General features: G+C 40.0%; 1 protein-coding gene across 3 annotated transcripts in view; it reads left to right on the top strand.

Moving 5' to 3' along the window:
* The window catches only part of CCDC152 (coiled-coil domain containing 152), a 27,862-nt gene continuing 1,172 nt past the window's right edge, over positions 1 to 26,690 (top strand). Inside the window, exons 1-9 of one of the 3 annotated variants that reach the window (XM_045020622.1) lie at positions 11 to 84; positions 1,248 to 1,429; positions 3,733 to 3,825; positions 7,041 to 7,146; positions 13,681 to 13,749; positions 19,936 to 20,051; positions 20,523 to 20,625; positions 23,032 to 23,159; positions 25,539 to 25,625. In XM_045020622.1, the coding sequence (XP_044876557.1) occupies positions 3,739 to 3,825; positions 7,041 to 7,146; positions 13,681 to 13,749; positions 19,936 to 20,051; positions 20,523 to 20,625; positions 23,032 to 23,159; positions 25,539 to 25,625 (696 nt within the window). In that variant the 5' untranslated portion in view covers positions 11 to 84; positions 1,248 to 1,429; positions 3,733 to 3,738. Of the gene's footprint in view, positions 85 to 1,247; positions 1,430 to 3,732; positions 3,826 to 7,040; positions 7,147 to 13,680; positions 13,750 to 19,935; positions 20,052 to 20,522; positions 20,626 to 23,031; positions 23,160 to 25,538; positions 25,626 to 26,690 lie in introns of all 3 variants that reach the window. The other 2 variants (XM_045020621.1, XM_045020623.1) reach the window with 2 other exon arrangements.

Consider the following 26,690-nt stretch of genomic DNA (forward strand, 5'->3'; position numbering starts at 1 on the left):
GTTGTGCTGAGGGATTTGCCCGCCTGTCTGGGAAGGCGCCAGCGCTGCTCCTCAGCCTGGCACGAGGGGTGTGGAGGGAGTCAGGTGAGCTGGGTCCTGTCCCCTTTCATCGGGGGCCTGGTGCAGACTCTGGGTACTCGCCATCTGTGCCCCACAGTCATATGCTGCGGCCCCAAGGGTGCCTCCAGAGCCTGCCCACTGCCCGGCTCCTGGGTGTTGGAGCCATGGGGTGTACTTGACCCCACAGAGGTCATGGGGAGTTTGCACTGGGGGGCGGTGGGCCAGCCACCTGCCAACACTCAGGGTGCCAGCCTTCTGGAGGTTTGGCTGTGGGGAGGTTCATTGATTGTGCCTTTTCCGGGGAGTGTAGTTTTCCACCCTGAGTGGTGTCGCTCCTATGGCGGCTGGAGTGATGAGCCCCTGCGTGCATCCACCCGAATCCCAGAGGCCAGGCTATATTGTGTGCTTGGCCTAGCGGGGGCAGAGCACTAGTCTGGATCTCAGAAGAGTGGGTTCCATTCCTGGCACAATCCTGCTGGGTGATTTGGGCAGGTCACATCACTTTCCTGTACCTCAGCATCCCCATCAGTAAAATGGGGTGATGATACTGACCGCCTTCAGAAAGGGCTTTGAGATCTACTGATGAAAAGTACTGTATAAGAGTGAGGGATTACTATTACTGATGTTTAGGGCAGGCACTACAGCCACTCCTAGTACTGAGAGCTCAGGTGGAAACATTATTCGACACAGACCATTGCATCCTGGGACCTCTGTTTTCCACTGTGGGCACTTCTGTACAAAGGGTCTCGGTGAGCACTATAGGTCATGCATGATGCAACATTGCACCCCAGAATACCTAATCGCCATGGCAGGGTCCATCCCTCTACTTAAATCTTCACATTTGTGTGGACACTCATCTGTGAAGTCCTGCGTAGTGGCTCCATGTCATTGTGTGGCCCATAATTCCAAACAGAAGACATGGGAGCTATGTGCCACATTGCAAAATCCATACTTCAGCTATCCCTGCAATGAGAATTTTTAGAGCTCTAAAAATACACACAGGAGGGGAGAAAATACTGGAGCCTACTGAGTGAATTTTAAAACATTCACAAAATTAATAGATATTTTAACTTAACACAAATCTATTTTATATTTTTAAAGCTCAGTACAATTTATTATATAAATTGCCTTCATTTTTCTTTATGCCTTTTTTAACCATTATTTAAATTTTCTATTTCTTTTCACAGCAGGAGAAACAACAAACATACTGGAAGATGACTATGCGTATTAAGGCCTCCATCCTGCAAAGACTTACACATGCTTAACTTTATGCAGTTAGCCATCCAACTGAAGTCAACAGGACTCCTATCAGGGTGTAAAATTAAGCACAAGTCTTTGTAGGCTCGGGGCCTTATTAACAGAAAGGAAAGTAAGAATTGCTACTTCTGTTTGTAAAGATAAAGAGCAGACAAAATAAAGCTACATTTCCCTATTGATAGCCTCCAAGAGGCTTTGGGGGTTGGTAGGTTAGAATGCCACCAAGGTTCCCTGTCACAAACAGTGTGACCATTACTACACCCTCTAAGTGTGGGGCAGCTCATGCCTTCCACTGTGGCAAACGTGTTCCACTGTCCCTTTTGGGTTGGCTAGAGACCATAAGGCCTTCGGCTGAGCTGGGTACTGATGAGTCCTTTCCCACACTTGCACACTCACAGGTGAGCTGGGCAGAATGCGACACTCAATTAAAAACTGACCTTTAATATCCACAAACAGTATCTCTCCTTTTTTGGTATTCTCAGGATATCCTTTGAAGACCAAGCAACTAAAGTGAGATACATATAACTATACATATAAAATGATGGGGTCTAAATGAGCTGTTACCACTCAAGAAAGAAATCTTGGAGTCATTGTGGATAGTTCTTTGAAAACATCCACTCAATGTGAAGTGGCAATCAAAAAAGCAATCAGAATGTTGGGAATCATTAAGAAAGGATAGATAATAAGACAGAAAATATCATATTGCCTCTATATAAATCCTTGGTATGCCCACATCTTGAATACTTCATGCAGATGTGGTCGCCCCATCTCAAAAAAGATATATTGGAATTGGAAAAGATTCAGAAAAGGGCAACAAAAATGATTATGGGTATATAGAACGGCTTCCGTATGAGGAGAGATTAATAAGACTGAGACTTTTCATCTTGGAAAAGAGACAACTAAGGGGTGGATATGATAGAGGTCTATAAACTCATGACCGGCAGCCAAGCTCCCTGCTCCTCGCCTCCTTCTCCCCCCCCGAATGCACCGTGTCCCCACTCATAATTTGTTCAGGTCTTTCTGGTCTTCAGGTTAATGCATATAGACTGTCTTTATAAATATTTATTACAAGTGAGACTTTCTTGTAAATTTATGTTTAAGGTTCTTAGAGTGAAATTTCAAAAGTGTTCAGCACTGACCTTTGGTTCCATTTAAGTCAATGGAAGTTTTACTGTTCACTTCAGTGGGAAAAGAGTTAGGCCAGCACAGAGTGCTTTTGAAATTCGCACCTTACTGTGAGACATAAAACTGTTAATATATGCTATAATACAAGGCTCACTGGCCTGCACTCAAATCATGGTTTAAAAGAACACATAAAAGTGAATTTATGCAGGACTGTAAACCTGAGTAGTTAAGTCTGGCAGCATGTACATTATAAACATAAAATAAGTGGGCCAAATTCTATATTAATTTACACTCTGTAAAATCCCACTGATATCAGTAGAATTATATAGGTTATAAAGCAATACAACATTTGATCCACTGGTTCTAGTATTGGTGCAGCATGGTATAAAGGAGTAGCTCATAACTGTCTTAACCATTACTGTACTGTGTAGTCTGGATAAGTCACTTAGCCTTTCTGATTCAATGTCCCTAGCTATAAAATGGGGACAATCTATTTCACAGGGTATTGCGGATTAATTTTTTTTAATGTTTGTAAAGTTCTTTGTACTTGTAAAGCACTAATATTTATTTGGCATGGTATGTTGACGATATGGTTGCAGCTTTAGTTTTGAAGTTCAGCAGAAAATTCAAATTCTTATGAGATTGCCCACCATTCTATTTCATAACATTACCTCTGCTTTCTGACATCTAAACATCATTCCTAGAAATGTCACTAAAGGTACTAGAGAGACAAGGTGGGTGAGGTAATATCTTTTATTGGACTAACTTCTGTTGATGAGAGAGTCAAGTTTTTGAGCTTACACAGAGCTCTTCTTTGGATACTAGTGAGAATGATTTTTAAAAATGGTTCTCATAGTTGCATAGGAAGTAGCACATCTAGAAAAATGTCTGCAACACTTCCTGGCATATGAATAAAGATAGCTGATTTTATATATAATATTTCAACTATTTCTATGTTGGATAGAAATTCACTTTAATTTGCAAGACTAATTTGATTTGAAGGTAAGACATATTTTGCTCAAATTCACACCTATGTAATCCCTTTGACACATGAAATGAATGAGGGCATTGGTGCTGGAACTCGGGGTGTGAGGGGTGCTGCAGCACCCCATGGCTTGAAGGTGTTTCCATCATATACAGGGTTTACAGATTGATTCAATGGTTCTCAGCACCCCCACTATAAAAATTGTTCCAGCACCCCTGAATGAGGGAAGAATTTGTCTCAAGTAGTATAAATTCTTAAATCAATGTTAATTTTATATACAATAAATGCTGGGTGATATTTTCTAGAAACAAATGAATCACACCAGTGAAGCAAATATGAAGAAAATCAGTGTGGCAAATCTTGATAAACTTTTAGATGACTTCTCACAGATAGAAAAGGTAGGTAACAAAATTAAGCTGAAATGACTTTTTGTTAACACTTTGTGACATCTTTTTAAACACTTTTTTTAGTGCAATTTTCTTCTATGTGTCATCTGCAGTTGTCATACTTGTGGAATGCGTCCCCTAGTGCCACAGAACTTGAAAATCTGCTCCAAAGCAGTGCCTATTTGTGCCACACAATATCCTCTCCCATCACTGAATGTTTGGAGCCAACACTGTAAAAAGGCTGTCCTACCCCAGTTAGCTTAGTAGCCAGCATTCCTGGGCTAAGCACCTTCTTGGTACTCACAGCAATTTTGGGAGGGGAGCTTATCAAAAACTCCTCTAATTTTTATTGTTAATTTCTGTTGTAGTTAGCTGGCAAATGTTAGTTTGTGCCGTCGTGCATTTAATTTTTGTCTAGGCCAGGATCATTGGCTCTTTTTGTCATGGATTATGAGGCTTCCAAAGATTCAGATAAAGATCAATTTAAGCACTTTACAGTAAGCTCTTCTGTGTTTCAAGAAGCAGACAAATATTTTTGTTATTTGTTCTGTCAGGTGAATCCTCATTCTTCAGATTCCAACACAGTGTGTTGTGCCTTCATACCTCCAGCTCACACAAGCCGGCAGAAGAGGCTTTGGCCCAGATCCACGAGGGAATTTAGGCTTGAATTCAATGGAAGTTAGGAGCCTAAATACCTTTGAGGATCTGGACCACTGTACCTTGCTTATAAAGGAAGGCCTTACAAACATAATCCTGGGTCTGACAGTGGATCAGGCATCTGCCCTGCATAGCGATAGAATGGGCTGTTTTCAGATTTAAAGCCCAGCAAGTCAGGGATAGCTCTGGCACCAAAGACTTCAGAGCCAGGTTCATCAGGTCTACAGGTGTAGGGCCAGATTTCTAAAGATATTTGAAAATCCCACTAGTAGCCTATCTGCATCTTCAGAGGCCAAAATACCTTTAAAAGTCTGGCTCATGGTGCTTTATTCACCAATGAGCATCAAGATTTCATTGGCACAGGGAACATCTCAGAGAAGCGGCCCTTCTGGTACCAAAACTTTATCAGGGCAGAGGCCAATTTGGCTTCTAGATAATATGACAGAGCAGCCCTCACCAGCATCAGTTGCTGATATTAAGTAAGCACTTACTGGTGTGTTGGTGCTAGACTCCTTCAGTACCAAAGAGCTTTTTCCATTTGAACAAGTCATGCAGATACTTCTTGCATGCAGAAATTGTTCAAGGAAATTGCTGCAACAGTGAGGACCTCTCTTAAGTTTGATCTCCTAAGCATCAAGCAGTTCATTTTAAGGATGTATCACTTTCTCAAAGATTGCACACTTTCAGAGATATTACTGCAATTTTTATTTAATCAGAACTACTCAGCCCAAATTCCTAAGGGATTGTACTGCTCACTAGATTCCCACAGTGGGAATATGCAGAGGCCACTTCAAGAGAAACATTTTCTCTGCATAGTCACACTACCTGCCCATCTTCCCCCTTCCTCAGAATTCTATTCATATAGGGCCTTCGTCAACTCCACTGAAATTGAGAGATTCCCATTGAGTTCAATGGAGCTGGATCTGACACATAATGTTTTGGAGTTTAGTGGAAGAAATTGAGGCAGTTGAGCTACACAGTCCTTTTATAACGATAGTCATTATCATCACCTTCATCTCCTCTTTTCCAACACCAAGGTTGGATAGGGCCAAGATTATGAGCAGATTCCATCCACATCAGTTTTGAGTTACTATTTTAGCCTATTGAGGGGGTTGCCTGGATGGTTTTATACATACCACTCTATCCTCGGACATCCATGGCCTCTCTCACCATGCACTCTTCCACAGAGAATAATTTTAGGGTGTCAGTATGAGGTTATTCTAGCAACATCTCCAATCATTGTAGTTGGCACCTTCTGATGATTGTAGTTAACTACTGCACTTTGAGTCTTCTACAGATGTCATCATTTAGGCATGACAAGGTTAAGTAGACAGGTATGGCACAGGTCCCTCATGTTTCCTAATTGTAAAGTAATGTGGGCAAAAAGGGTGTATATAGTCTGGTTTTAGCTGTCATGGACAAATGTTTTTATTCAGGCACACAAACATTCTGCTGGCATTAGCTATGCGCTTGTTGATGTCATCATCATAATGGCTGTCATATATTATGATGGAGCTCAATAGCGAAAGCTGTCCACTTGGTCGATATCTACACCAGTCATGACTAGTTTAGCCTATTGCTTGATTTTTTGATGTTACCATTAGTTTGGTCTTTTGTCATTCTTTTTTAATCCCCGTTCTCCTGCTGCTGTGTACAGGTTAGTTGCAACTTTTTGGTTGTATTCCTCCAGAGGCATTATCACTACGATATCGCCTGCAAAGTCAAGGTGATTGATAATTTGCCCCATTATCATCCAACCCCCATCAGTACTACCAAGGGTGTTGGACAAGATGTTTTCTAAGTATAGAGCAAAAACCTTGGCTTGAATATTTAGTTCTGCAAGAAGGAGCTCAAGGAGCCCAAATGGGTACTGCTTCCCAAAGATTCCCACAGCTCTGCAGCTTGGAAGGGGACATCCCTGAGCTTGAATATGGAGAAGCAACACTCTGAAAGACCATTACTATAGTAACCATTATCAGAGTGGAGCCTAAACCTTTAATTATCTACAATGCAAGCCTCTAACACCTAACTTCATTCATTTCTTTACTACTAAATCAGGGGTAGGCAACCTATGGCACGCAAGCTGATTTTCAGTGGCACTCACACTGCCTGGGTCCTGGCCACCGGTCCAGGGGGCTCTGCATTTTAATTTAATTTTAAATTAAGCTTCTTAAACATTTTTGAAACATTATTTACTTTACATACAACAATAGTTTAGTTATATATTATAGACTTATAGAAAGAGACCATCTAAAAACGTTAAAATGTATTACTGGCACACGAAACCTTAAATTAGAGTGAATAAATGAAGACTCAGCACAGCACTTCTGAAAGGTTGCCGACCCCTGAGCTAAATCATTATTTCAGAATAATAGACCTGGGAGAGAGGCACTGAACTATTCTGTAAACCTCAGCTCAATGTTGTGGGTTTTTGGTTTGATTTGATTTGAGGTTGTTTTGGTTTTTTGTTTTTGTAACAGTCACTTGAAAAACCTGGGATTTAGATAGAAAATTTAGAACAAAAGGATTTAATTTAGCATTAACCTACATATATTTCAATATTTTTAAAGAAAATATTAGAAATTAATGGAAAGAATAGCCTTCTGGATCTTCAGCTGGAAAAATGTAATAGGTTATTAACATTAAGCCAATCGAAGGAAGAGTCAGTAAAAGAGGGTAAGTGTCATTTTCATGCTTAAAAAACAGTTGATTCAATTCTTGTATTTGACAATTCAAAAAATAATTCCACTATCTTCCATCATAAAATGTAAAATAATAACTTAGTAAGGAACATAAGCTATCCTATTAATAAAGCAATTTTCTATAAGACTTTGGAGCCAATCCAGTCAGATGTCCTATTGAAATGTATAGTAGACGAGAATGTTGATTAACTCATAGGAGACTCAATGTGAAAGGTAGAAGGCCAAAGGGAGATGATTACAGTAATTATGAGAAATAGCCACGGCATGGACAAGAGTTTTAGCAGTACAGATCGTCAGGAAAGGTCAGATTTTGGTAATGTTAAAGAAGCGGTGACAGAATTTGGCAAAAGGGTGGATACAGAGGAAGAAGTAAAAAGAAGGCTTGAAGATTACGCCAAGCTTTCAAGCCTGGGAGACTGGAGGGGTGATGGAGTTGCCAATAGCAACAGAGAAAGAGGCAAAGGGGAAGGATCTGGAAGAAAGGTAATTTCAGGGCTGGAAAAGTTTGAGAAGGCGGTAGGATGTTCAAGAGGAGATTTTCAGAGACATTTGGTGATGTGAGAGTGGAGAAGGGGAAGATATAAGGGTGTAGACAACAGATGTTAATTGCTCCCCTGACAACCAGTGAAGCAGCAAACATTGAGCACAGTCTTGCTTTTTTTTATGTAGGCAAAACTCCTAGTGGGCCCACAGTTAATTGTCAATCACCCAGGTATAACCATATGGGAAATTTGGCAGGATATGTCTTACAGACATGGTCATATTAAGGCATAATTCTTAAGATTGGGGGTTCTTAATCACAAATGGCTTACACTCAAACAGGGATGGAGCAGCAAGCATTGATTCAGTCTGCAGCTAGTTTCTCTCCCCCATCTTGCCTACTGGGTATACTGAATGGGTAGCCTCATTTGTGAGAATCACCGATGATCCAAAGTGAAAGCAAGACAAGAGCCATCCAAGGGTGTTGGAAAAATATTATTAAAATCTAATAAAAATGTCCACAAGATGTATGCAGCAAAGGTTTCCAAATTGTGTTTGGACTAGAGCCCTGCACCAGACTTTTTAAAATCCTACTTCCACCTGCTCCTGCTATTATGGCAGCGGGTTCTGCTGGACCCATGGGATCCCAGTCCCTCTGCAGGGCTCTACACTAGTCCTGTGCAGGGCTCTATCTTGAACCTATCATGATCACATACTATTTGTTTCCACACGACCCCTACTTCATTCAGTGCAGAGGATGGACGATGCTCTGGGGTTGTATCAGGATTGTACTATGAATGAGGCTTTGGTCTGTTGGACCGCTGCCTTATTTGTTGCAGATGTTGGAAGATATACTGTGAATGACACAGAGGATTGCAGGAAAAGAAAGGATGGCCTCAGACACAGGCAACCTTTATTCTAGCATTTCCTGACTTCTGAGTGCTTGACTTTGCAATCTTAATATTCTTTGAATGTAGTTTTCTGTGTGTAGTTTCTAAACAGTATGAGTTTTTAAAAAGAGGCATGCACATAATATCTAATGAGGGTTTTATATTTTAACATATTACAGGAGAGCCATCTTGTGTTCACATTTATATTGAAAAAGTTTGAAAAAACAGAATAGTTTTTTGCTTATAAATATGTTCTAGTTTCTGAAATTATTTATCAATAAGAAATGGCCTGTTTCCCAAACAAATACAAAATTGTATTTTCATAGTGGTTTTTATTTAAGATGCTGTGATGTAGTGATCCTACACTAGCATGGAAGGGGATAAGGAGCTGCTTTGGGCTGGAGTGGCCCCACCCTGTCACACCTGCAAATGGTGCCAGGACTGGAGGAGGAGTTAAAAAGAAGTAATTCTACTCAGATGGGGAACCCTGGGATGGGAACAGACTGTTGAGCTTTTCCAGTGCATGAGAGGGGACTGACTGACTGCAGAGCCCCTCCCCTCAGAGAAGGAGGGTGCAAAAATCCTGAGTTGAAGGAGAAAAGAACTGGAGCCTAGTGAACTCTAAAGTGGACACTGATACTTTAAGGGCCCCTCTGAAGTAAGGGGGGTCCGTATGCTGGAGGGAGCTGCTTTACTTTTCTCTTGTTTAACTCCTTTTGCTGGCTATGGGCTGTTTGGTGGCATTACTCGGGACATAGAGAAGGGATGAGGCAATCTCAAGGCCCCAGTCAGACGATGAGTGCTGACCCGCTAAAAAGATGCCCTGCAGCACCTGTTGGGGCAGGGATGGAGTAATTGACTCGTGTGTGTACATTCCCCATATAGCCAAAAGGGGGTTCCCTCCACAGAAAAATTTGTGACAGATGGAAGACTGGAACAAAGTACAGAGCTGCATACTCTTTGAATTTCTCCAACTTTTGTCCACATTATAAAACACATGTTAATATCTGATATCCAAAAGGGGAAAAGAGAGATTGGACAATAAAAAAACAAAAAAAACCCTTATGTCTATTTAGGAGCTATGTCTAAATTAATCCTCCTTTACCTTCTAATTAATCTCCAAACTTAAATTCAATTCATAAGAAGAAAAGCAAGAATATCAGAAACAATGTCTCCATTTAAAATTTAGGTAAAATAAATTTGATGAAATATGAAGATGCACTTAGCCTTCATCTGTTGGTATTTCCAATAAAATGTGAGACTTGGAACACACAAAAACTATATAAATTATCAAGGTGCTGGTTCCTCTCATCCTATAGTCTTCAGAATCAAGAATCTCACTGGTGTCATTGTATATTACATTAAAAAACTATATTAAATTAATGTTAAGGTTGCAGAGTCAAACACTCAAAAGTTAGGAAATGACAGAATTAGAATAATAGCATCGTAGTCTAGTCCCCTGCACTCAAGGCAGGTCTAAATAATAACTAGACCACTCCTGACAGGTGTTTGTCTAACCTGCACTTAAAAATCTCCAGTGATGGAGATTCCTCAGCCTCCCTAGGCAATTTGTTCCAGTGCTTAACCACCCTGACAGTTAGGAAGTTTTTCCTAATGTCCAACCTAGCCCTCTGCAATTTAAGCCCATTGTTTCTTGTCCTATACTCAGAGGTTAACGACAATTTTTCATCCTCCTCCTTGTAATAACCTTTTATATACTTGAAAGCTGTTATGATGTCTGTCCGTCCCATCTCCCAGCCAGTATTCTCTTCTCCAGACTAAATAAACCCAATTTTTTCAATCTTTCCTCGTAGGTCATATTTTCTAGACCTTTAATCATTTTTGTTGCTCTTCTCTGGACTTTCTCCAATTTGTCCACATCTTTCCTGAAATTTGGTGCCCAAAACTGGACACAATATTCTAGTTGAGGCCTTGTCAGCGCAGAGTAGAACCAGTGCAACCTTAACTTGACTTCCTTGTGCATATGAATTATGATACAATCTTTAATTACATCGTCACATATTATTTCTTCCATAGAACCTCTGCCTCATTCAGTGGTCTGGAAATTAATCAAGGATGTGTAGTAAAGAAATCTGTTGTCTGCCTTGTTTGCTGCAGAATTGGATGGTATGTAGTGAATGAGGCTGGAGACTTCAGGAAGAGGAAGGATAATCTTGTTTACACAGTTGAATGCCATCCTGGAGAGTTTGATTCTATCCCTGCCTCTGCCACAGAGTTTGTATGTCACTGAGAATGTCACTTAATATAAAGTTTTCACAATGGCCACAACTGTTTCTCATTTTATGTGTGCCCAACTTGAGACACCTGGGGTCTGATTTGCAGAATTGCCAAATGTTCACAACTACAAAAGAAGTCTATAAATTGAAGCCTACAATTGAATGATGCCCTAGACATATAAAGTGCTATAAACTATTCAGGTCCCTGAAAATTTAGGACAAAGGATCTCAAAAATTGGGCACCCAACATTTCTGGACACTTTTGACATTAATATCTTTCTGCCTCAGTTCCCCATCTGCAAAATGGGAATAATAACATTTTACCTCACAGGGGAATTGTGAATATAAATTAAGTAATGTTTGTGAAACACTCAAATGCTACAGTAATGAGTGCCATAGAACAGCCCCTGAAAAAGTTAATAATTCTATATTTATAACAAAGCTTGAATGATGTGCAATAATGCAGAAACTGAATTATGAGGAAATGAAATATTGAATAGCTGTTCCTTCACTGAGCACCATCCATCCTGAGCACTGAATGAAGGGGCCACTTTAAAAAAAATGTAATTAAAGACTGTATCATAATGCATGTGCACAAGGGAGCCAAATTAAGATTTTAAGGGCTCCCTTAATTTTGTCATTGCCTTGCTGTTGGGTACTTAACTTCACAACCTTAACACTCTTTTAATGCAGTTTTTGTATGTAACTTCCTAGGTTTAAAAAAAACAAAACCCCAAAACAGAAATTCTATCATGTTAACACCATATTTACACCCACTTGGTCCATCAGCAGGCTTGGAACCTTTAGATCTAAATAAATCTCTGCTGCTTCATTTAAAAGAGTAACTGGTAGTAGTAGGTTGTAATTGTTTAAATGGGCCAGGCACTAGTTAGATGAGACACACGTTTGCCAGTGGGTTTCACGGGTATTTATTGACAGCAGAGGAATGTTGAGATTTAAGAATCCTTGTTTTGTTCTAGAGTATACTTTAGGAGTTATAGGCTCTTCGCTCTTGGCCTTCCATTATGTTTTTGTCCCAGGCTTTGTCTTCCACCTCCACCCCACTTTGGCTTCTCATCTAAGTCTCATTCCCCTCCCACCAGCCCTCTTGATTCTGTGTCCCATTCCCCTGGTTTAGGCTCCCATTCTTCTCCCAACTGCTGCCTCTTGGCTCGCAGTTTCGGTCCCTCCCTGGTTCCTCATCCCACTTCCCCCTCTAACTACCGCCACCTAAGTCTCCACCATGGCACTTTTGCCCCAGTTTACCTCCTCCTCTGGGTTCCAGTCCTCCTCCTCCTTGCTGCCTAGGCTCCAGGACTGAGAACACGGGACAGAGAGCCTTCCTGCTTTCAGTTCCTGTGAGCTTGATGCCCCAAGAAGCCCCTGGCACTGTGGATAGTTCTCTGAAAACATTCACTCAATATGCAGCAGCAGTCAAAAAAAACCTAACAAAATGTTGGGAATTAGGAAAGGGATAGATAATAAGGCAAAGTATGACATTGCCTATAGATAAATCCATGGTACACCCACATCTTGAATACTGCATGCAGATCTGGTTGCCCCATTTCAAAAAAGATATACTGGAATTGGTAAAGGTACAGAAAGGGGGACAAAAGTGATTAGTGGCATGGAACAGCTTTCGTATGAGGAGAGATTAATAAGACTGGGACCTTTCAGCTTGGAAAAGAGACAACTAAGGGGATATGATAGAGGTCTATAAAATTATGACTGGTGTGGAGACAGTAAATAAGGAAGTGTTATTTATTCCTTCTCATAACACAAGACCTAGGGATCACCAAATGAAATTAATAGGCAGCAGGTTTAAAGCAAACAAAAGGAAGAATTTCTTCACACAGCGCATAGTCAACCTGTGGGACTCCTTGTCAGAGGATGTTGTGAAGGCCAAGACTATATCAGGTTTAAAAAAGAACTAGATAAATTCATGGAGGCTAGGTCCCTCAATGGCTATTAGCCAGGATGGGCAGGGAAGTGTCCCTAGTCTGTGTTTGCCAGAAGCTGGGAATGGCTGACAGGGGATGGCTCACTTGATGGTTACCTGTTCTGTTCATTCCCTCTGAAGCACCTCTCATTGGCCACTGTCAGGAGACAGCATACTGAGCTATATGGACCATTGGTCTGACCCAGTACGGCCGTCCTTATGTTCTTATATTGCAAGGAAATTCCTGTTCATCCCTGTTTGGATTATGCCCCATGCAAACAGAATCTTCAGAGAATTTAGCTGCCAAACTCTAAAAGTCTCTACTTAACATGTGCAAATTAAGATTTTCAGAGGCTCAAAATTTGGCCAAATTCAGGGAGATTTTCACAGGGATGGCAAAAGGCACACCCCTGACATCAGCATAATCCCCACTCCCTGGCCAAATTACAAGTCTCTGCTCTGAAGTAGGGAGGTGCTAGAGCTTCTCAACAAAAGAGTTGTAAGAATTTTTTTAACATGGCAGAAAACAATGTATTATTCCCGAATTTTGTTCTGAGAAATGGCTGAACTATTTTTGCTGAAGGGTTCAATAAAAAAAAACCCGTGAGGCCGACACCTAGCTCTGTTCAAACACTTAACATTTGGCAAAGCTTTAAGTGACTGAAAACAGGTTTGTTCTTATAATGGACAGTGTCGGGAAACCTGAACTATAAATGTTATTGCCTGTACTACCTATAATAGGTATAACATGGATTTGTCCATTTGGAAAAGCCTATAACTGAACATTGAAATAGATGTAAGATTGTTTTTCCTTGAAGTACCTGCTACCTGTTACAAAAGACCACTCATTGTTAAATAAGATATTTATGGTTGTTTTCAGTTCTTAGAGTGGAATCCTAAAATGAAAATAATGAAGAAATCACTGAAAAATAATATATTTATATTTCTTTTTGTTTGTTTAGAATATGCCGCTCTCCAGAATGTGATAAAGGGTCTAAGACAAACAATTGAAAATCAGTGTAACCTGAGAGGTAAACAAGCAAACAAAATCCTGTAAAGTACATTGCATTATATTTTAGAACAAATATGCATCTATTGCATAAACAAGGAGATTCCTAATTCACATGTAATCCTTTTGTTAGACCAATCTCTAATGGCCAATCAGAAAACACAACAAAATTAAATTTAAAAAGAAACAAACCTGATATAGCCTATCATTTCATATGTGCCTAAGCTTAAGTGTGTGATACACAATAAAGGACTTTTCCTGCAGTCCTACACGTACAAAAATGCTTTATCGTCAATGGGAGTTTTGCCTGAATGAGGATTTATATCCTGAATTTTTGGTTTGTTTTTTATTTCTTAGCAGCACAAGAAATCTTGCAAGAAATCAAGGCAGTATGAGTCACCTTTTTTAAGTACTCTGCGATCCAGCAGAGCACTTAATCATATGCTTACACATGCATTAGTGCTTTACTGGGTCAAGGAAGCCTTAGGTCTTAGTTTGATAATGTTCTTAAAATGCAGCTACCATCCAGAAATACTTAATCTAGGTGGTAGTTGTTATTAGATATTATTCTGAAATAAAATGATAAATATATTTGTAATGTTTAGTCTTTTTTTGATACACATAGTTAGAAGCAGATTTTTATACTCATAAAGATGTTGATGTTTGTGAAATCTCTGCTTCTTCTGAATTGTCACTCATGAAATTCACCCTGTATGAAGGGCCAGCACAAACTCTATGTGCTTGCTAAGTGCTCCTTGAGCCTGTGGATTTAAGTGGTACTTAGGCCTTGTGCTGGGAGATGAATTTTCCCTAGCATGAATGCCATCTCTCTTACACTTATTGGTTTCACATTAATAAAAGTATGATATCCGGTTCTAATCAGCTCAGCTTGTATTCTGTAAGTTTGCCCAATATTTTGCATTTACAGGTTTAAACTTTGCTTAGTTCTAATTATCTGCTACTGGCTTATAAACCATCTATTCTATGTTAGCACATTTGAATTGTTCAATACGGTTTTTAATTTTTCAATGATATTGACAGTCTTACGGACACTTCCTCCATGCTTTTTTCTCCTTTTGTCTACTTCACGCCCTCTCCCCATATTTACTCTAAAACTCTGGACTCTTGATATAATCTGCCCTGCTCATTCCAGATACCCCCACAGTTTCTCATAATGGTGATAAAATATTACAGCCCTCAGGAAAATGGTGATAGAATGTATATCATGTAAATAGACTTTCTGAGGGAGTACTTCTGCTGTTCCTTCAGAAATGTTGATTTCTTTCACCCATTTTAGAAATCCTCCTTGTGTCATTTTGACTAAGTCATCCTGCCTAATTCATTTACTGGACAGTGTCAATCTTAAAGAATAGAATGTAATGAGAGAAAATTGTCCAAATTTGAATTTTTGCCAGTCATACATTAATGTCACAAACTTTGCTACATGTGCATAGTCTTAAAAATGATTGTGTGTGTGTACTGAATTTCTTAGTTTCTTTCTGTGTACTATTTGTAGGACAGATTTTTAAAAAAAGACTCCATTGTTTTCAAATGACCTTGTAGTGTCAGTCTCCAGTTTGATAACCCCGATTTGTTTCCACTATCAACTTTTAGCAACAAAAATTTCTACATGTATGAAACCAAAAGCTAGAGAATGTATTAGTAGATGATTCAGATCTAAAAACCCCTGCCTTCTAAAGAATCATGACAATCCAAATTAAACAAATTTGTGGATTTTTGAATACATAACTCATACTGCAGTTTTTTATGTCAATGAAATTCATTCAAAATTGATTAAAATACACAACAAGCTAAGAGTCTGCTCAACGCACATCAACTAATAACAAAGGACCAAATCCTGCAAGACACTGCGCCATCTAACTTCCATGGGAGTTAGACTTTAAATACCTTTGAGGATCTGGGCCTCTGAATGTCTCTTGTCAGGTACTGAGCAACCTCAACTCACATTAGCCTCTATGGGAGCTATGAACATTCAGCATGTTGAAGGAGGTGCTATGCACCTCTCAGAATTGTGCCCTGTTCCTCCATAATTCCTATTGAAATCAATGGGAATTTTGTGTGGGAAACAGCCTTAGGACTGGTGGCTTAAAGGGCTTTCATTACCCAAGTGAAAGTGATTCAGCTCCTCTTATTGAAGATTCACTGTCCCATTTACCATCTGTCTGGGAGGTAGGTTGGCCTTCCTTTTAACAAATGAGCCAGGACTCTAAAGGACTGATTCTCATTTATTAAAAAACCACTTTACACCACTCCAGCAGTGTAAAGGACTTTAAGGGGTGTATATATAATTTACTCCCATTTTAAGGCCCCTTTACACTGGTGTAAAGTGGCAATAGTATCTATGAGAATCAGCCTTAAATAAGAATTGTTCTGTGATTCATTGACAAGGCTATAATCTCAAGGCCTCAGTGGCTATCACTAAATTCTTTCTTAGAGACACTATCCTTAGCTAGGAGATTTACTGTCAAATTAAAGGCAGACAGGGCTAGTATCCCATTTTGTAAAATGTTCTCTAAGGCTCTAGGATCTGATTGCCCCAAGCAAAAGACATGTTAATTAGCTATCAAACAGGTTTTTCTAATCTACTGTCATACAGTTCCCACTGCAACATCTTTATCCATAAAAGTAAGTGTTAACATCTATAGACAATGAAACATCTTAGGAGGACATGACATTTTAATAAGGTTTGTTTTGCCAAATAAAGTTTAGAAGTCCTTCCAGCTTGGCAAGTGTTCACTAATTCCATCAAAAGGGATTAATTCAACAAGATTTACTCAATACTGCTGAAATAAATACGGCTTAATAACATAATGAACTATTAAATCCAGTGGGGATATCAATTATAAGGCTTGAACTCATAAAGTGGACCTAGAAGATCACTGAATTGATTAATAGGTGATTATAGGGTCTAGAATGTCTAGGAAAATAACAAGCATCATCTGTATGAAGAATCAATTTATTTCTCTTGCCTGTTGAAACGCCATGAAAATCCTCTGCTTGAATTAGGTTTTTAATAGTGGTTTGATCATAAATCCAATGATACAGGGCATAGACAATCTGAGTTGTGATTTTCCCCAGCCTAAAAAATACAACTGAAAATATTGGGGAGAAAACGAGAAGGTTTGCTGAAGTGAAATATAAATCGCATACACTATATGATTCACTTCAAAAGCAATCCCTCAGACACAAAAAGGCACACATACTATTCAAAATGCAAGGATTGCATTTCTGTAAGTAAAACACAAGTATACAATAATTGAGTCCCTAGCCAACTAAGTAGTTAGGCCAATCATTCTTTTGTGTCTGCCCTTAAATATTACTATACTTTTACCAAAATAATTTGCTCTTTCAGCACCTATGCTACTAAGTTTGGAACAAATGTGTCCAAATGGAAAGATACCATATACAAGTTCTCTGAATTTTTTTCTGTGGTTCCCGTTCTTTGTTGTTAATCAAATGAAGCCAGATTTCCACAGAGACTGTGATAGTAGTATCCTTAGCCCAGTGGTTCTCAAACTTTTGTACTGGTGACCCCTTTCACATACCAAGCCTCTGAGTGTGACCCCCTCCCCCTTATAAATTAAAAACACTTTTTTATATATTTAACACTATTATAAATGCGGGAGACAACGCGGGGTTTGGGGTGGAGGCTGACAACTCACGACCCCCCATGTAATAACCTCATGACCCCCTGAGGGGTCCCAACCCCCAGTTTGAGAACCCCTGCCTTAGCCTCTAATCTGTCAACTCTCTCCAAAATCTCCAATTGTTTTTGCAAATGTATTCCTTCTTTGTAGTATCCTTTGTTCTGCAGAATGTGTGCTGTATTTTGATCAAAAACCTTTTCTGTTTGATAAAATATCAACAGACTTACAGTAGTTTGATGCAAGTATAGAGACACGATATTACTGAGAGTTTCACCAACAGTTATTGGGGAAACTCAGTAGTAGTGTTCCTTTTTCAACCAACCAACCAACCAACCAACCACAAAGTTGATGATAGTTGCAGAATTTTTGAACTTACACAATGTGCTTTAGGATTGTGTTAGGTGTTACTTCTTTCTCAAGAAGGTTTAAATATTGTGCTGAACATTCATACCTCAGAAGTTTAGGACGATTGCATCTGAGAGGTTCCTTCATTATTTTAATTTTATTTTTGTTGTCTGAGCAAATGGCGAAGAGCTTCATGTCATACTTTTGTTTGCATTCTTGGATGGCATCCTCTGCAATTTGGACAATGTTCTGCAGTTTTCATTTTAGATGTAGTAGAAACAATAATGTTATATATGAATGCATTTTTCCCTTTATGGATGGTTGAAGCCATTGTTGGGTCATTTCCCATGTTTGACCAAACTTCCTGCATTAATGTCAATGTTGATTCTTTCAGTTCTCCATTTACTATTTCTTCTAGTTTTTCACTTCCGCATACAGCAGCAGACCCGTGAGTTCACATCTGTCAGGAGGAAATATATTCAGGGTGAAAAGCTTCAACCATTTCTTTATATTACTAATTTTGCGCTGTGGCAGAAGCAGTGTTGTCATAAAAGTGGGTTGCAACTTTCTTTTCTAGTTCAAGTCTTTTCCTTTCTGTTTCCACAGGTGTCCACTAATTGTGTGTCCCTCATTTACTGCATACCCAACCCAAGACACATACAGTCTGATTTTCAGAAATTCTGAGCACTCGTGATTAAGGCTACAATTTTGTCATGGAGGTCATGGAAGTCACTTAATCCGTTGCTTCCAGAGACCGCCATGACTTCATTCCTACAGTGGCTGGGAGCTGCAGATTCCCCCCACTGCCTACGGTGGCCGGGAGCTATGGGGGCCCTTCTAGCCACCACATGTGGTAGGATACCCTGCAGCCCTCAGCCACCATGGGCAGCGGGGGCCCCTGAAAGGTCCGAGCTGCCGCAGGCAGCAGGAGACCCTCTCATATCCTGGCCTCCACAGGTGGCAGGGAGGACCCCACAGTTCCCAGCTCCTGCGGTCAGCAGCGGGGACCTGGGAGCTCCAAGCTGTGGGCAGCAGGGCTTCTCAGGAGCTTTGGGCTGCTGGCAGCAGGGGGACCTCACAGCTCCAAGCCACTGGCGGGGGGACCCTCTAGCTCCGAGCCCCCATGGGTGGGGGGGCCCTGGAGCTCCCCAGCTGTCGCCATGGATATGGGGGCTCTGCAGCTCCTGATTTTCTCATGGATATTTTTAGTAAAAGTCATGGACAGGTCACGGGCTTCTGTGAATTTTTCTTTATTGCCTGTGACCTGTCCATGACTAAAAATATCTATGACAGAATCTTAGCCATACTCATGATTGCAACTGAACTCAAGGGTACTGCAGATGCTCAGCACCTCTGAAAAATCAGGATGCCTCAAGGCACCCAGAGTTAGTGGGCACTCTCTGCACATTAGTTTATCATCTGTAAAACTGGGATAATAATACTTCTTTAACTCACAGGGGTGTTGTGATGATAAATTCATTAATTTTTGTGAGGCTCTGAGATGGAAAACTGTGAGGAAGTTAATAACTCTGTATTCAGTGCAGGATTTGGTTGGAGTTTAGTAAATAAAGAAATGAGGCCACACATTGAATAATGAGGGTAAAAAGAAACATTGAACAATTGCTTCAGTTCACTCAGTACAGTCCATTCTGTGCACTAAATGACACAAAAATAGTATCAGATCATGTAATCAGTGTTTGTAAATGAATATGTACAAGGGGGTAAAATTAAGGTTACATTGAGAACCTTAATTCTGTCATTTCCTAAATGTCAAGTACTTAACTTTGCATCATTAAAAGTGTTCTTTTAACAGTTAATTTTATATGATTTAATATATATTACAGCAGCACCCCATAGGCCACATTTAGTATTGGGGTCCCACTGTGCCAAGTGCTGTACAAACATCTGCAAAGACTTAGTTCCTGAGCCAAAGATTTTAGGATCTAAAATTCTGATCAACTAAATCAGTTATTATAAGGCTAAAGTGCTTCCAAATTAATAAGACTGAGACAAATACTATAAATAAACAATAATTGTGATTTAAATTTTTTTTAAATGTATTAGAAACCACAAAGATGTAATAAAAGGGTGTCGTAATGGAATCTACTTCTAAATAAGAAGTTTTATTTTAAGATTCAGTTGGATAATAAAAATACATACAAAAGTATTTCCTTATTCTGACTGTTTGTTATTAGAAAAAATGAAATCTCATCAATACCATCTGTTGCAATATTTTATTTGTACAGATGAAAATGAAAGGCTGAAGACTAATACCCGTCTCTTGGAAGAGAAATTAAAGGCTCATGAACAGGTGAGATATGACTGGGCAGTCTGTATTCAAAGCAATAGGGCATATATCTATATTTCCTTTGATTGGAGCATCTCAGGCAATGGTTTACAGTTCTTCATATTCTCAGGGACATGGTATTAAACTTTGGGGAAATTCTATGGCCTCTGTCATACAGCAGGTCAGACTAGGTGATCACAATGGTCTCTTTTGGCTTTGGAATCTATGAATCATTCCTGAAAGAGCTGTGGCTGAACTGGATTATACTTTTCATTTATCTTATCATTGCTCTTTTTCTGAGGCTGATCTTGCAGCTAAGCAGCTGTTTAAAGGTCAGAGCTGTACAGATAAGAGGCGATGTTTTGGAGTCCCAAGGGTAGGTCTTTTAAGGCGCTGAGCACTCTGGCTCAATCCAGCCAGATTGTATTTAAACATGTGCTTTCCTTTAAAGGCACTTAACTTTAAATTCAAATACTCACATGTTTAAATTCACAGGAATATAAGAATCAAATTGACAAACTTGTGACAGAAATTAAAAACAAAGAGGAAGAATGCAAGCTGGAATTAACAAAGGTTCATTGTGACATGAGAAGAAAATGTAAGTTTTCTGAATGCTGCACTAAGTTTTAATGATGAGATATGATATATCCAAATCAAAATCACCAGCTGGTTATATATGTTCTGTATCTCTTTTTCACTGTTTCATATTGTTCAGGAAACTTATAGGTAGCATATTTTATACCTATTTGAGACCTTTTTGTAGATAATTTAAAAGCAAAGATTCTATAGAAGTCTAAGGCCCTCTAAAAAGATATTCCTGCCTACAATAAGGGGTAAGGGTGAGTTCCACTTCACATCAGATTATATTTATTTGTTTACTTTGAAATGTATTACATGTAAAATATTGAACTCTCTCTATATATAGCAACAGTAACTATTATCCTTTCTCAAGGCTAGGTTCACAGCTCCTTAGTGTGGGTCATCATCACCTATCTGTAGCTATAGGGGGCAGAATCAAAGCACTGAACTGGGGACAAGGGACGAGTCCCAACCCCACCTTCCAGAGAGGACCTCCTCAGTTTTGCTTTGCTTTGTCTCCCTACGGGCAGGGTGGGGAATCCAGTACTTGCTGCAAGAGAGAGAATTTAAAAAAAAAACTAAAGGGGGTGGGTTGTTGCCTGCCCGGAATTAGCACAGTGCCTCCCCCTGCCCTGACTGTTCAGGTTATAGGGTAGGAGGATGGTGGAGGGAGACCAAGGCTGTGTTTCTCCTGTGCTGTGTCCCTGCCAGAGGATGCAGAAGAAGAGGGTTGTGCCTTCTGCAACCCAGCTGCCTCATCTTCTCAGAAAGATTTCACTTTGGCTGCCTTACGCCAACCCCAGAGCCAGTTCCCCCAGGAGTTGCCCACCAGTGAGGGAGGAGTCTGACAGTCAGAGACCACAAATGTCTCAATGGGTGGCGGAAAAATGAAGAGAGCACTTGAGCCACCAGAGGCAGTTATGTCAAAGGGCAGCAGCCTGGCATAGGAAACCATAAGCCAGTTGGCTTAATCCACCACAGAGTCAGGAGTGGCCAGTGAGACCATTCTGGGTGTATGTCGTCCCATGGCTCAGGTCTTACCATCCCTCCATGAAGCAGAAAAGAAGGGAATCAGTCTTCCCCTCAGGAAGAAATTTCCTGTTGGGCTAGGGAGTTCTTGGATTTGGCGCAAAAAGCACCTTTACCTCAGAGGCCACCATCTTGTGAGCCCCAGACAGCAGCTGCAGTGTCCCCTTACAGGCTTTCTGTCCACTTTCAAAAAGACAAAGATAAAAAGATGCCTGATAGCAGAAGAGGTTTCCAGGACTCCTCATCTGACTCAGGTCCCCAGTCCCACCTCCCTTAAGAAGTCAAATTATAAAGGGAGGAGGGGAGGGGGAAATCAAGAAATTACTTCAGAAACTTTGAAGAAAACTGCCCTGTTCTTCTTGGGATAGCAGTTCCACTGATGCATCCCCAGAAGGACCCAGAACTAAAGGCTCTACTCAAAGTTTTCATACATGGAAAGAAAAACCATAATAAAGGGAATACATTTTTTAAGCATCTGGTTCTTCTTCATCATCATTTAATTCATTTTCACCCTCGTTTTCTGATGATCTCATTAGAAACGATTCTAAGGAGGAAGAAGAGGGCTGCTATAGAAATTACAAAGAAGTATTTCTAACCAGTTCACAATCTGAACCACACATTCCCCTTGATATCATTTTGCAAAAAGTAATTAAGGCTGAATGGGAAACACCAGCAAAGTGTATGAGATTATCCAGGTGTGCCAAAATATTCTACAATACAAACTGTAGCAAACCAGATTGTGTCTCTTTTCCCAAAATGGACAGGGCAGTTTCAGCACTAGTCAAAGACATTGCTACCCCAACTGAAAGGAATTCTTTGCCTGAAAGAACCAAATGACCACAGAATGGATATATCATTGCACCATACATTTGAGGCTGTATCTTCCTCTCTGAGGGTTTCTGCAGCAATGTGTTTTGCATGAGCAGAACTGGCTTGGACTGACAATTTGGCAGCCAGACTGCCAAGAAAAAAGGCTAAGAAATCATTGAGGTTAGGTTTGGAGTTAAAAGAAAATCTCAGTGGCTTCAGCATTCATAGCCAATGCAACCAGGGATTGCTTTGATGTTTTCAGCACATGCCGTGGCCTCCAATGTGGTGACCAGATTGCATCTGATTATGAGTCTGGAACAGCAAAGTCAGGCCAAAATCACGATAGTGGCTTTGAAATAGTCAGTTATTTGGGGATCCATTAGACATTTAAAAGAACCATTTTTTCATTCTAAACAAAGAACAATACATTTTTAGTATGTTAGTGTTCCCCTTTTTTCAATTTGTGTTTTTAGTTGGTTCATGAATTTGTCACATTACAGCTTCTGCTGGTTTTGAAGTTTAATCAGTTCATAAAATTAATGTTCTTGATAATTACAATTTTATATTATTATTTTATTGTTATTAGTTGAACTAAAAGAAGAAGAGCATAAAGAAAAGCTAGAGAAAAAAGAGCTGACAATATTAGACTTAACCAGACAGCTGAGAACTCTAGATAAAGAGAAACAGAATGAGATAATCAAACTGCAGATAGAGGTATGCACTACTGGGAAGAGAGGGTTTCATAAGTTTAAAGTTTAAAGACCAAATAGACATGCACCTTGGATAGATTTAGAAGATTCTATATAAAGAAAAGGGTTGAGATGAGCACTTACTAATGTAGTTTGGATCCTCACAGTTTTATAATTTAAAGAGGCAGGTCCACAGGTGGTGTAAATTGTCATAGATCAATGAGCTTCATCTGAGCTGAGGATAAGCCTTCAGAAGTTGGCCAGTACGAAAAATGTTGAGATCTGTTCTCTCCTCCATGTACATGTGTAACTAACTACCATTAACAAATGGGGGATATGTCTGTATTTTAAGAATAATATAACCTATTATGTTGTTTTTGAGAAAGGTAGAATTGTTTTAAGTACATCTGTTATGCCCTCTTAGAAAATTTTGCCCTATATATATTTTTAGCACCTAGAGGGATGAAAAAATGCTTTTGTTTTTTGCTTATTTTTTCAAATGTTTATAGTTCCTGTAATATTTGGAAGATGTCTTTACTTTAAAATGTTGAGAGCTTGAGGCCCTGATCCAGCAATGCGCTGGCAGCACCCACTGATTTCAGAGGAATGTTGCATAGGTACTGTAAACTTCAGGACTGAAGCTTTATTTAACGTCTGAGGTTTTAAAGCCAGGGCACTGCTACTGAAAAACTAAGCAAAGATTTCAAATTCTCTGAATGTTAAAAAAAAATAAATAGGGCATGAACCTCTGGTTGGGATGAGCTCTCCTCAGGACCCAAACTTGGGGCTGGTTTAATTAAGAGTATGCAATGCCTTCTTTTGCCCAGGCACACTCCCTACAGTTGGGGAAAATCCTCAGCTGGTTGGCAAACTAATATTATGGCCCCTTTGAATCACCAGAATCAAGGACTTGGGCCAATATTTTTAAAGGGACACTGTCAACTTGTAATCTTATTAATTTTTAATTTTAAAAAACTAATGAAGTAGTTGCATTTCTAATTAAGTAATTGGATCTCCCTGCCAGTTTTAATTTTAAGGTACAAAATACATGCAAAAACATGTGGAAATTATGCCTATTTTTATTAAAATAATCATAGAATCATATAATATTAGGGTTGGAAGAGACCTCAGGAGGTCATCTAGTCCAATCCTATGCTCAAAGCAGGACCAACACCAACTAAATCAACCAAGCCAAGCCTTTGTCAAGCTGGGCCTTAAAAACCTCTAAGGATGGAGATTTTACCAGCTCCCTAGGTAACCCATTCCAGTGCTTCACCACCCTCCTAGTGAAATAGTGTTTCCTAATATCCAACCTAGACCTTCCCCACTGCAACTTGAGACCATTACTCTTTGTTCTGTCATCAGCCATCACTGAGAACAGCCTAGCTCCATCCTCTTTGGAACCCCCCTTCAGGTAATTGAAGGCTGCTATCAAATCTCCCCTCACTCTTCTCTTCTGCAGACTAAATAAGCCCAGTTCCCTCGGCCTCTCCTCATAAATCATGTGCCCCACCCCCCCAATCATTTTCATTGCCCCCTGCTGGACTCTCTCCAATTTGTCCACATCCCTTCTGTAGTGGGGGGACGGGACCAAAACTGGATGCAATACTCCAGGTGTTGTCTTATCAGTGCCAAATAGAGGGGAATAATCACTTCCCTCGATCTGCTGGCAGTGCTCCTACTAATACAGCCCAATATGCCATTGGCCTTCTTGGCAACAAGGGCACACTGCTGACTCATATCCAGCTTCTTGTCCACTGTAATTCCCAGGTCCTTTTCTGCAGAACTGCTGCTTAGCCAGTTGGTCTCCAGCCTGTAGTGGTGCTTGGGATTCTTCCTTTCTAAGTGCAGAGCTCCGCACTTGTCCTTGTTGAACCTCATCAGATTACTTTGGGCCCAATCCTCCAATTTATCTAGGTCACTCTGGACCCTATCCTTACCTTCCAGCGTATCTACCTCTCCCCGCAGTTTAGTGTCATCTGCAAACTTGCTGATGGTGCAGTTCATCCCATCATCCAGATTAATAAAGATGCTGAACAAAACCAGCCCCAGGACCGACCCTTTGGGCACACTGCTTGATATCGGCTGCCATCTAGACATCGAGCCGTTGATCACTACCCGTTAAGCCCGACAATATAGCCAGCTTTCTCTCCACCTTATAGTCCATTCATCCAGTCCATACTTTTTTAACTTGCTGGCAAGAATATTGTGGGAGACCATATCAAAAGCTTTGCTAAAGTCAAGGTGTATCACATCCACTACTTTCCCCATATCCACAGAGGCAGTTATCTCATCATAGAAGGCAATCAGGTTAGTCAGGCATGACTTGCCCTTGGTGAATAATGTTTTTTTCTGTTGGGTCAGTGTAAATATTAGGGATTTTTGTCCTTTCCTTTTGTTTCAGTTCAATGCTAAATTAGCAAGACTTCAGAATAAAACAACAAAATCATATCCAGATACCACTGTCTTGCCTCAAAACATCTACAGAAGGGTATGTGTTTTAATAACTTTTTCCTAAAAATGTCCGTGGGTTGCAAATACTGTTGCGACCATGTGTTTATATAGAGTATCTAGCTGGTATTTCTGTATGATATGCTTTGAAAAGTGACTTTGTAAAAATGGCAATATGCCACTCCTTGTTTATTGTGGCACCATGGCTCCAAACCATATTGCTCATTTACCAAGTAAAACAATGATTTTTCTATGTATCTGAAAGTGAAGCTGTGATCCTTCCAGCTCATGTGTCATTCCCAGCACTAAAGATTCTGGGGGACAGAGTCTGTCATCAGTTGCACCTGTACAATCCCAGTGTGTTCAGTGGAGGCTCCAAAGAGAGGTATAATTTGCCTCAACCAAACCACCAGTATCCTGGAAAACTGTCCAGAAGGAGAAAGCAACAACCAGTGGATTTGATTGCAGTGTGCATCCCCCAACTAAGGGCCTTATCCAAAGCCTAATGAAGCCTGCTGACTGTCTTTCTATTAACTATTAACTTCAATAGGGTTTGGATTGAGCCCTAAATATTCCTGTCTATAGCTATCACATGTTGGCAGCTATGCACGATGTGCAGCCCCACCGTGGCCTTCCAGCTTTCATTGATTATGCTCTTTCCAGTATGATGATGTCACACAGTTACCACAGAATCCTTCTGTGCCAGCTTATGGAGGTCAGGGGATAGGGTTGAGGATTTACTATTTATTATTATAGATCTTAAAGTGTATGTAATAATAATAAACTTTGAAAATGTTAAACAAAGCACCCAGTGGTTTTTTTAAGTATATGCATGATCCCTTGCTTCAGGGATTTAATGTTACTGCTGTTTGCACATAACCTTCAAATAAGCTTGAATATTTTTGTAGATGTTTAAATATATTTTGTTAAAATAATACCCATATACAATCAAATATCAACTATTGCTTTCATTCCAGTGTAAGGTGAGGCTTGTGGGATTTCATATTGGCCATGTACCAACAAAGCACTTAAGCACATGCTTAACTTTACCTTGTATAGTCCTATTGACTTCAATGGCAGTACTCATGTGCTTAAAGTTAAACAT

The sequence above is a fragment of the Mauremys mutica genome, chromosome 6, assembly GCF_020497125.1.
Source record: "Mauremys mutica isolate MM-2020 ecotype Southern chromosome 6, ASM2049712v1, whole genome shotgun sequence".
Taxonomy (NCBI): Eukaryota; Metazoa; Chordata; order Testudines; family Geoemydidae; genus Mauremys; species Mauremys mutica.